Source organism: Amblyraja radiata, chromosome 1 (assembly GCF_010909765.2).
Source record: "Amblyraja radiata isolate CabotCenter1 chromosome 1, sAmbRad1.1.pri, whole genome shotgun sequence".
Lineage (NCBI taxonomy): Eukaryota > Metazoa > Chordata > Chondrichthyes > Rajiformes > Rajidae > Amblyraja > Amblyraja radiata.
Genome location: NC_045956.1, coordinates 158,930,885 through 158,943,093, shown reverse-complemented (window position 1 = coordinate 158,943,093; position 12,209 = coordinate 158,930,885). Strand labels below are relative to the sequence as shown.

General features: G+C 43.1%; 1 protein-coding gene across 1 annotated transcript in view; it reads right to left on the bottom strand.

Moving 5' to 3' along the window:
• myo5b (myosin VB) overlaps positions 1–12,209 on the bottom strand; it is a 229,768-nt gene that overhangs the window by 36,649 nt on the left and 180,910 nt on the right. The window contains exons 22-23 of the mRNA XM_033033539.1: positions 10,146–10,385; positions 6,522–6,758 (exon numbers count right to left, since the gene is read on the bottom strand). Of these exons, the coding sequence (XP_032889430.1) occupies positions 6,522–6,758; positions 10,146–10,385 (477 nt within the window). The remainder of the gene's footprint in view (positions 1–6,521; positions 6,759–10,145; positions 10,386–12,209) is intronic.

Genomic DNA, 12,209 nt, shown 5'->3' with positions numbered 1-12,209 from the left:
AAGATTATTAAGAGTTTGGACACGCTAGAGGCAGGAAACATGTTCCCAAAGTTGGGGGAATCCAGAACCAGGGGCCACAGTTTAAGAATGAGGGGTAGGCCATTTAGAACAGAGATGAGGAAAAACTTTTTCACACAGAGTTGTGAATCCGTGGAATTCTCTGCCTCAGAAGGCAGTGAAGGCCAATTCTCAGGATGGTTTCAAGAGAGAGTTATAAAGATAGTGGAGTCAGGGGATATGGCGAGAAGGCAGTTACGGGGTTTTGATAGTGGATGATCAGCCATGATCATATTGAATGGTGGTGCTGGCTCGAAGGGCCGACTGGCCTACTCCTGCACCTATTGTCTATTGTCTAAATACTTCATACAAGTTCACATTCTGCATTTCCACCATTTTTGGATCTTCAAACTCAATTTACTTATGTAAAAATGATAGAATTTGTCAAAAGATTCACTTATCCAAACTATGCTTTCCATTAAGGCCTTTGGAACTGGCAGTTTTACTGGCTTATTTAGCAGATATGATCCAAAACACATTGAAACACCACAATAAGGATTTTTGTCAACGCTTTGTCCTGCCTCTCCTCTCTCCCAGTTTCCTTCCCCACCCATAACAATCAGTCTGAAGAAAATTCCCGACCCTAAACGTCAATTATCCATGTTTTCCAGAAAGGCTGACTGTGTCTTTTTTTTCGTAAACCAGCATCTGAAGTTCCTTGTTTCTACAAGCCTGAGTTAATCCAAATATTTAACCGTCTCAGCCTTGAATGTATTCAATGAATCAGATGTCACAGCTCATGGTTTCAAAATATTAGGAGTTTTTTCTAAGTGTCAAACTGAAACATTTCAACAGTAAGAAAGCGTGTTTAGCAACTGAAACACAATTTATTTTATTGAAATTGTATTATCAGTCAAAAACACAATTCTTCTGAAATATGGCAGAAAGATCCTGTCTATCATTTTACATTGCAAAGATGACAATGCCTAAGAAATGCAAATGCCACTGAGCCATCCATCCTCAATTTCATGCAATCACTTTCTAATGTCAATCCCTTTCACCACCAAAGAACACAGAGCTCTCTGCTCTTAATGCACCAATTCCAACCACATCATCAAACTCGCACGGAAGGGTGGTGCTGCTGTGGTCTGGTGGACTGACCTCTACTCTGCCGATGCTATATAACAGCTCTTTGACACCTCATACCTCCCCCTGGACCATAAACCCGACAAAGAACATTAGACTCTTATCTCCCATATCAAGATATTTTACTTCAAGAGATCTCCCTACGGCTTTAAACCTGATAGTTTCCCAACCCTGCACTGCCTGTGAACTTCTACCCAAGATTCACAAACATGACTGGAAGGTCTATTGCTTCCATCTGCTCTTGCCCCACTGAACTATAGCTCAAGTCTAACTTGTCCACCGTTGTCCAGTCCCTTCCCGCCTACATCGAGGACACCTCGCATGCTCTCCACCAATTTAACAACTTCCAATTTCCTGGAAAGCCTCAGGGCCCTCTGCTTCCTTCTAGAATGTAGACCCAACCAGTTCTTTTCTACTAACAATCATCCCGCCCTTAGCAATAATGAGGCAATTGGCACTGTGGTGTATAAATTATGTTCAGCATTTTACATAGAAACATAGAAAATAGGTGCAGGAGTAGGCCAGTCGGCCCTTCGAGCCTGCACCGCCTTTCAATATGATCATGGCTGATCATCCAACTCAGTATCCTGTACCTGCCTTCTCTCCATACCCCCTGATCGCTTTAGCCACAAGGGCCACATCTAACTCCCTCTTAAATATAGCCAATGAACTGGCCTCAACTACCTTCTGTGGCAGATAATTCCAGAGATTCACCACTCTCTGTGTGAAAAATGTTTTTCTCATCTCGGTCCTAAAAGATGTCCCCCTTATCCTTAAACTGTGACCCCTTGTTCTGGACTTCCCCAACATCAGGAACAATCTTCCTGCATCTAACCTGTCCAACCCCTTACTAATTTTGTAAGTTTCTATAAGATCCCCCCTCAATATTCTAAATTCTAGCTAGTACAAGCCGAGTCTATCCAGTCTTTCTTCATATGAAAGTCCTGACATCCCAGGAATCAGTCTGGTGAACCTTCTCTGTACTCCCTCTATGGCAAGAATGTCTTTCCTCAGATTAGGAGACCAAAACTGTACGCAATACTCCAGGTGTGGTCTCACCAAGACCCTGTACAACTGCAGTAGAAACTCCCTGCTCCTATACTTTGTAGCAAGGTTTGCTGCCCTAAAGTTTTTGGCTTCCGGTATCTTGTTTTGTTTCATTCATCAAGATTAGTAAGAGGGAATGGAATGTTGTCCCAAATTTCGCGCCAGGTCAGCATCAATCTCAATAGTTGTGTGACATTGATTAAACATGGGACAGGCACCAACTCTGGAGAGAAGGAATAGGTGACGTTTCAGGTCGAGACATGTTGAAGAAGGGTCTCGACCCAAAACGTCACCAATTCCTTCTCTCCAGAGTTGCTGCTTGTCCCGTTGAGTTGCTTCAGCATTTTGTGTCTATCTTCAGTTTAAACCAACATCTGCAGTTCCTTCCTACATACTTTTCTTTACATTACATTAATAATATGTGAATCTGACAAAAAAACAAGCACTTTCATAGCGTGCTAATCTAAAACAGTCAGAAACCAATAAGCTTCTTCAAAGTGTTTACACATATTTTTAGTTTGTAGTATTATTAGAAATGAAACAAAAACATGTTTGAAGAACCGATATCAGAACTGTTCTGAAGGGCCTACAATTAAAAGTGTTAACTTTGTTTCTCTTTCTACCTGACCTGTTCAGCATTTCCGACATGTCCCACTGAGTTACTCCAGCATTTTATGTCTACCAAGGGATATGATATAGTTGAAATTACACAGTCATGGGACCAGGGTGACCAAGGCTGGGAGCTAAACATGCAGGGGTATTCGATATTCAGGAAGGATAAACAGAAAGGAAGAGGAGGTGGGGTAGCATTGCTGGTTAAAGAGGAGATTAATGCAATAGCAATGAGAGACAATAGCTTGGATGTTGTAGAATCGGTATGGATAGAACTGCGGAATAGCCAAGGGCAGAACACGCTTGGTGGAGTAAGAGGAGGAGAATTTCCTGGAATGTATACGAGATGGGTTTTTAAACCAACTAGAGGGCTAGCCATCCTAGACTAGGTATTGTGTAATGAGGGAGGAATAGTTAGCAAACTTGTTGTGCAAAGCCCCTTGGGCAACAGTGAGCATAATATGGTGGAATTATGCATTAGGATGGAGAGTGACACAGTTAATTCAGAGACTAAGGTCCTGAAATTGAATAAAGGAGACTTTGAAGGAATGAGACAGGAATTGGCTAGGATAGATGGGCAAATTATACTTAAAGGGTTGACAGTGGAGATGCAATGGCAAAGATTTAAAGACCGCATGGATCAACTCCAGACATTGTTCATCATTGCCGAAACTATAAAACTGGGAAGGCAGTTCAACCATGGCTGACGAGGGAAGTCATGGATAGTGTTAAGGTGCTGTCCCACCAGCATGCGGCCAGTGCGACTTAACATGGTCGCTTGAGCCGTACGGCCTCGAGGGGCCGGTCCCACTTCGATCGCCGGAGCCATATGGAGTTGTGCTGGGCTGGTCCCGACATCGCGCGGGGCTCCGAAAAACTGTCCAAAAATTCCGCGCGGCAACGGCCTGTCAACCCGCAGCCGCCTTGAGGCCGTACGCAGCGCCTCAACGGGTGTACGCAGCGTCTCAACGGGCGTACGCAGCGTCTCGACACCGTACGCAGCATCTTGACGGCGTATGCCTAGCGTGTGGCGTTGCGCGATTACGTCACCGCCCGGCGTGCCGTTGCGTGATGAAGTAACCGCCCGACGCCATGCGACGTCCAAATTCAGTCGGCCCGCCTCCTGCCCAGATGATTGGTGAGTATAATGTCGGGACCAGCCCCGCACAACTCCAGACGGCTCAACGGTTGGAAGTGGGACCGGCCCCGCGAGGCCGTACACCTCAAGCCACCACATTTGGTCGCGCTAGACGCATGCAATCACATGCTGGTGGGACAGGCCCTTTTATCCCAAGGACAAGGCATAGAAATTGGCCAGAAGCGGCAAACCAGAGGACTGAGAGAAATTTAAAACTCAACAGATGGGGACAAAGGGGTTAATTAAGAGGGGGAAAAAATAGAGCATGAAAGACAGCTTGCGGAAAATATAAAAACTGACTGTAAAAGTTTCTGTAGGTAGTATGTAAAAAGGAGAAGATTAGTGAAGACGAATGTAGGTCCCTTACAGTCAGAGACCGGTGAATTTATAATGGGAAACAAGGAAATGGCAGAACAGTTAAACAAGTACTGTGGTTTTGGCTTCACTAAGGAAGACACAAACAATCTCCCGGAAATACTAGGGGACCGAGGATCTAGTGGGAGGGACGAACTGAAGGGAGTCCACAATTGTCAGAAAATGGTGTTAGGTAAACTGTTGGGACTTTAGGCAGATAAATCCCCAGGGCTTGATGGTCTGCATCCCAGAGTACTGAAGGAGGTGGCCCTAGAAATCGTGGATGCATTGGTGATAATTTTCCAATGTTCTCTTGACTCTGGTTACCCTCCAGTCCCCAGGAACTGATCCAATGTAAGAAAGGAGGGAGAGAGAAAACTGGGAATTATAGACCAGTTAGCCTTACATCGGTAGTGGGGAAGCTGCTGGAGTCGATTAGTAAAGATGTTATAGCGGCCCATTTGGAAAGCAGTGACGGTATCGGTCAAAGTCAGCACGGATTTATGAAGGTGAATTCATGCTTGACTAATCTTCTGGAATTTTTGAGGATGTAACAAGTAGAATGGATAAGGGAGAGCCAGTGGATGTGGTGTATCTGGACTTTCAAAAAGCCTTTGACAAGGTCCCATACAAGAGATTAGTGTGAAAAATTCAATCACATGGTATTGGGGGTAGGGTATTGACAGAGATAGAGGACTGGTTAGCAGACAGGAAGCAAAGAGTGGGAATTAACGTGTCCTTTTCAGAATGGCAGGCAGTGACTAGTGGGGTGCCGCAAGGCTCGGTGCTGGGACCCCAGTTATTTTCAATATAAATTAACGATTTAGGCGAGGGAATTAAACGTAACATCTCTAAGTTTGCGGATGGCACAAAGCTGGGTGGCAGTGTGAGCTGTGAGGAGGATGTTATGAGGTTGCAGGGTGACTTGGATAGGTTCGGTGAGTGGGCAGAAGCATGGCAGATGCAGTACAATGTCGATAAATGTGAGGTTATCCACAAGAACACAAAGGCAGATTATTATCTGAATGCTGTCAGATTAGGAGAAGGGGTTGTGCAACAAGACCTGGGTGTGCTTGTACATCAGTCACTGAAAGTAAGTATACAGGTACAGCAGGCAGTGAAGAAAGATAATGGCATATTGGCGTTCATTGCGAGTGGATTTGAGTTTAAGAGCAAGGAGGTCCTGTTGCAGTTGTACAGGACCCTGGTGAGAACCCACCTGGAGTATTGTGCAATTTTGGTCTCCTAATCTGAGGAAGGACATTATTGCAATTGAGGGAGTGCAGAGTAGGTTCTCTAGTTTAATTCCCGAGATAGCGGGACTTACGTATGATGAAAGAATGGGTCGACTGTGCTTGTATTCACTGGAATTTAGAAGGATGAGAGGGTATCTTATAGGAACATATAACATTGTTAGAGGATTGGACAGGGTAGATGCAGGAAAAATGTTCCCGATGTTGGGGAAGTCCAGAACCAGGGGTCACAGTTTCAGAATAAGGGGGAGGCCATTTGGGACTGAGATGAGGAAAAACCTTTTCACCCAGAGAGTTGTGAATCTGTGGAATTCTCTGCCACAGAAGGCAGTGGAGGCCAATTCACTGGATGTTTTCAAGAGAGAATTAGATTCAGCTCTTTGGGCCAAGGGAATCATGGGATGTGAGGAAAAAGTCAGAACAGGGTACTGAATTTGAATGAGCAGCCATGATCATATTGAATGGTGGTGCTGGCTCGAAGGGCCGAATGGCCTAGGCCTACACCTATTTTCTATGTCTCTTGAAAGTTTTTTATACAATACTAGATTTGAAGCAGAATGTAGAAAACATTTTCCAGCATAGTATCGATATACTTTGAAAGGAATTGTTTACAATTGTCAATTGTGATGTTGCAGTAGAGCAGACAACGCCAGAATCCCACGTTTGAATCCTGACTACAGGTCCTTATCCGTATGGAGTTTGTACGTTCTCCCCTTGACCTGCATGGGTTTTCTCTGAGATGTTCGGTTTCCTCCCACACTCCAAAGATTGAGAGGTTTGTAGGTTTATTGGCTTCGTATAAATGTAAATTATCCCTAGTGTGTGTAGGATAGTGTTAGTGTGTGGGGATTGCTGGTCAGCACGGACTCGGTGGGCCGAATGGCCTGTTTCAACCCTGTATCTTTAAAAACCAAACTAAAAATGTTTTTCAGTTATTAACATTAGTAAATTTGTAAACATGTTTTTTCAGTTACCTGCTGAAGTTCTGCTTTCTCTCTGGTGGAGGTATCCTCCAAGATTTTGTGTTGCTTCTGCGATTTCTCAAGTTCCTTGCGTAGTTCGTCAATCTCCTCCTGTAAACTGGTTGCTCTATTTTCCTCTCCCTGGTGTTCTCGACATCGATCCAACTCCTTATGAAGTTTATTAATTTCAGTAGCTTGCGCTGCGGTTATTGACGTCATTTGCTCCGCTACTGCCTTGTACTCCTTATTCTGTGGAAAGGATCACAGGAAAGGGTTATGGACTTGTCCCACTTAGGCGACTCTTTAGGCGACTGCCAGGGACTAGTTTTAATGGAATTCACCTACGACACCTAGCGACATCCTACGACAGCACCTATGACAGCCTACAACAACCCCTACGTCAACCTATTACAGCAAAAATTGTCGCCACTGTCGCCGAAAAATGTCTAGTCGCCCAAAAAAATTGTCTAAGAGTGACGGGCCCATTATAGGCCTGTCCCACTTAGGTGATTTTTCAGGCAACTGCCAGTGACTGTCACATCATAGCAGGTCGCTGAAAAACCAGCAACTGGAATGGCGACTGTCAGAGTCCTTCACCAGCCAGTTCTGCAGGCGGGGGACAGGGCAAGTGGGGGAGGCGCTGTCTGAGTGAAATTCACACGGTTCAAAGCCAATGTGATACAGACACACACCGCGATGAACAGGAAGGTTGGTGCTGTAATTAAGACGGTGAAAGCACAGTGTACGGGAAGGTTCACTTAAGTCCTTTAAAAGAGGGGTGAGGAGAAGGAGTGGAGTAAACTTTTAAGAAGCCAGAGACACAAGGCTGTGAAGCTCGACTGACATTAAAATTACTGGTCAGTTATCCTTGTTTCTGAAAACTATTGTTTACATTTTTTTCCCAATGAACCAATGAAATTCACTGGTCACCAACGGCAACAACCTATGACAACCTACGACCTCCTGGCGACCCACTACCACTGCACCTACATCACGAAAATTCTCGCTACTCTCCATGGCGTCAACATTCATATGTACATATACATGAAAGAAAAACTTGCATTAATACAACCTTGCTTACACCTTGTTTAAGAAGGAACTGCAGATGCTGGAAAATCGAAGGTAGACAAAAATGCTAGAGAAAATCAGCGGGTGAGACAGCATCAATGGACCGAAGGAAATAGGAAATAATAATTCCTTTGCTCCATAGATACTTCCTCACCCGCTGAGTTTCTCAAGCATTTTTGTCTACCTTTAATATAACACCTTTGTGATTTTGTCATTCCAAAGCATTAAAAATGTAATTACTGCTGTAAATGTAGGAAAGATAGCAAATAATTTGTGCGCAACAATCTCACATTAATGTGGCAAAGGCCAGTGAAAATGGGAAAGTGCAGTTGGATCCAAAACACAGCAATTCTGACAGTGCAGCACTCCCTCAATATGGCAATAGAACATCACCCCAGTAGTCTACAGAGAGCATTTGAACTTAAAATATTCTAACTCATAGCTAAGTACTACCAAATGAGGCATGGATCACACCATGGCAGTTTTACTATAAGCAGCCAACTGGGATCTGCCCAACTGAAAATATTTCAAAATGTTACTACATCCTTTAATTTCTCTACCTAGAACTAGGTTTTTATTTAATCTTTAATTAAGGCTATTATGCCTGAGTAATATTCTGCTCGAGACCTTTGACCTATCTTTAATCAGGCTCCAATGCTATACCTGGCATTGAATGTTTAGTTTAGTTTAGAGATACAGCACGGAAACAGGCCGTTTGGTCCACGCCAGCCAGCGATCCCCGCACATTAACACTATCCTACACCCACTAGGGACAATTTTTTTAAACATTTACCAAGCCAATTAACCTACAAATCTGTACGTCTTTAAGGGCCTGTCCTACTTGGGTGTCATTTGCGCGTCACGCAGATGGCGCGTGAAGATTTTGTACATCACAAAACACTGGGGCGCTGCGCGCAACCGCGCGTCACTGCCTACGTCACCATGCACCATGCGCGCATTATGCACACCATGTGCGCATCACGTGCGCGGCACAACGCGTAGTGCGTCGTGACGCGTAAATGATGTTGCATTAATTATGCGCAAATGATGCCCAAGTGGGACAGGCCCTTTAGAGTGTGGGAGGAAACCGAAGATCTCGGAGAAAACCCACGCAAGTCACGGGGAGAATGTACAAACTCCTACAGACAGCACCCGTAGTCGGGATCAAACACGGGTCTCTGGCACTGCATTCGCTGCAAGCAGCAACTCTACCGCTGCGCCACCTTGACTGCACAATGTTGTACCCTTTATCTGTGCACTGTATTCATGTACTCGGGGGCTCCAACTTTGTGACTTTTGGGCCTGTAGCGGGCCCGTACATCGCCCGGCGCAGCCTTAAAAGGCCGTGGGACTTACCATCGCCCGCCTGGGGCTTCGACATCGGGAGAGAAATGGTGCAGGGGAGAGAAAAGACTTTGCCTTCCATCACAGTCAGGAGGTGATTTACTGTGATGGATGTTTGTGTAAATTGAATTGTTTGTATGTATTGTAAGAAATTGTCTTTGTTTGTATGGCTGTGGACGCGGAGTTTCGTTTGAGCCTCACTGAGGTTCAAACGACATGGAATAAAATATTGTATTATTGTATTGTATAGTCTTTTCTCTGACTGGTTAGCACGCAAACAAAAGCTTTTCAGTGTACCTTGGTACATGTGATAATAAACTAAAACAAAAAAAACCTCTAGGAATGCTCTAATATGCTGTTCCATGGGATGATATCTCATGATATTTGTTCAAGAAAAAACCCTACAACCACCGCTTTAGACATGAACGAAAGATCCCAAGTTTGCTGAATTAAGTATACCAGATAACATTTTTCTTTAAATCTCATAAGGAGAAGTTAAAACAAGTTGAGGCTAATTGTTCTAACAAGCAGGATTTGAATGTCTTTCACTGGTTCTAGGGGTGAGGTGGAAGGGGGTAATTGTTGAAGGACAGAATTATATCTTCAACTAGAAACCTTTTTCTGCCTTCTTCAGTAACATAAAATAGAACGTTGCTGAATGCAGAGGTGATAAGTGCAAAGAGAGATCCAGAACCATAATGGAACCATTTGGTTGAGATGTTCAGATGAAAGGCAAGAACCATCTCTGGATAGTATTCTATATACCTTTGGAAATTCAAAATTTATAAATACTGCTAATTAATCAACAATAATTATAATGATATAGATAAAATGTTGGTCATTATGGAATGGAATACTTTATTGTCACATGTGACAAAGCACAGTGAAATTCTTTGCTTGCATACCCAACGTATACAAATAGCGGCCACCTACGGCATTATATGTCGCAAATAGAGATTTTTAATAATTTAGAACCAGAAAATTATTAGGCAATCACATCATAATGAAAATGAACTCTTACTCAAATTAATAATTGGCCTGTTTCCCCAACAAACAGTTGCAGGCATTATTTAATAAGTTTAAAACACAATTAGGCTTGATCATTATAACCGAGGCACCCTGATTATCGATTACATATATGAAACATTATTCATCTGGTAACTATTCCTCACCATCATACTTCATATTTTCTTTACACACACTGAAAATGGAATGCATTCTTACCTGATCATCTACTTTCCTTTGAAGTTGTACAACTTTATTTTCCATTCCGCTGGTGAGTTTCTTGTAGTGCTCTACTGACTTTGCTTCAATCTTCAGTGTCTTCAGCTCACGACGCGCTTTCATCCGCCTAAAGCAGCACTGAAGATAAATGACTGTGTTGCGAATCCTGCAGAATCTCTTTCTAGCCATCCAGCCCCTTAAATTCTTCTGAATGACAGTGGCTTTGTGCTGGAGTAATAACTGAAAAGAACATATCACAGAAAAAACATCAGGAAAAGCCCTGTGAAACAGTCTACATATACAACATGAAAGAAGGCAGTGAATGTACATACACACTCTGACATAGAATAGGTTTTGGATACACTCCCTTATTGTCCAAGTTCTCCAGTCTTTAATTGTTGGGGTAAAATCCCTTTAAAAATAGAAAGGTGAAAAAACAGCTGTCTGCCTCTAGAATAAGGTACAAATCCAGCATAGATTGAGAGGAACTTCACCTGCTTCCTATCATCTGCATGTATGTTCAAAAGGTAGACTTGCATTTTAGGGCCATGGGGTGCCTCAAAATGCTGTGCAATGTACTTCTGGGCATGTGGATTGTGTTGAGTATTGCCTGCTAATTATTCCTGGATTGAAGGGATTTTAATTATTTTTAACAATCCAATGCAGATTTGATGGAGTGAAAAGAAAAAGTGAAAGAAATATGTTGAAAGTCACATAGTTGATATAAAAGTCACCATTCAGTGCCTTGATGCCCATTAAAACAGTTAAAGTGGAAAATGTACTGCCACTTACAACTACATGAGCAAATGTGCAGCAAATGCACGAAAAATGTCCTCTGATATCTGTGGATTGAAGCTAAAATGTAATTCCCATATAGTTGTCTTTAGTTTCCTTTAACCACAGAAGGGGAAGAAATTAAATCGAAAAACCTACTCGATTACTCCTAGAATCCATGGTGAACAAAACAGACAGGGTTGCACTTGTTTTGAATCTGTCCACTATCAGGAGAATCGTACTATTGTCAGTGGAGAGCCATCTTTGAAACTATAGCCAGCAATTGGCAAAACATTCTGTACAGGTGAGAAGGAGAAGACGGAAATGAACAAAGAAAAAACATGAAGTAAAAATGCCCAGTTCAACAGGTGGTACCCGATACTGCAAACCTGAAACTGCTGCAAATAAGTGATAATGCACGTCACAGTTAAAAGAACTATTGGAGACAGAATTGCAAAGTCCTGCCCCGTAATATTAATTTACACAAGGGAAGGTGCAGTGTTAAAAAAATGGGTGGTTATTAATGAATGAGTTTCTAGTTTCAGATTACAGGAGACACAATCTCATTGATATTCTTTACTGTTCCATCACTCTACTATTATAGTCATAGAGTATCCTACAGTCGTACAGTGTGGAAACAGGCCCTTCGGCCCAACTTGCAGACATCAGCCAACATGTCCCATCTACACTAGTCCCACCTGCCTACGTTTGGCCATACCCCTCTAAACCTGTCCTATCCACATACCTGTCCAAATGTTTCTTAAACATTGCGATCGTACTTGCCTCAGCTACCTCATCAACAAAAAGCTTTTCAGTGTACCTCAGTACTTTGGAGCACTCTTTGGAGCGCAGAAGGTTAAGGGGGGACTTGATAGAGGTCTTTAAAATTATGAGAGGGATAGACAGAGTTAACGTGGATAAGCTTTTTCCATTGAGAGTAGGGAAGATTCAAACAAGAGGACATGATTTGAGAATTAAGGGACAAAAGTTTACGGGTAACATGAGGGGGAACTTCTTTATTCAGAGAGTGGTAGCTGTGTGGAATGAACTTCCAGTGGAAGTGGTGGAGGCAGGTTCGATTTTATCATTTAAAAATAAATTGGATAGGTATATGGCTGGGAAAGGAATAGAGGGTTATGGCCTGATGGCAGGTAGATGGGACTAGGGGAGAATAAGTGTTCGGCACGGACTAGAAGGGCCGAGATGGCCTGTTTCCGTGCTGTAATTGTTTTATGGTTATATGGTACACGTGACAATAAACTAAACTGAACTAATCGGACAGCTCTGTGT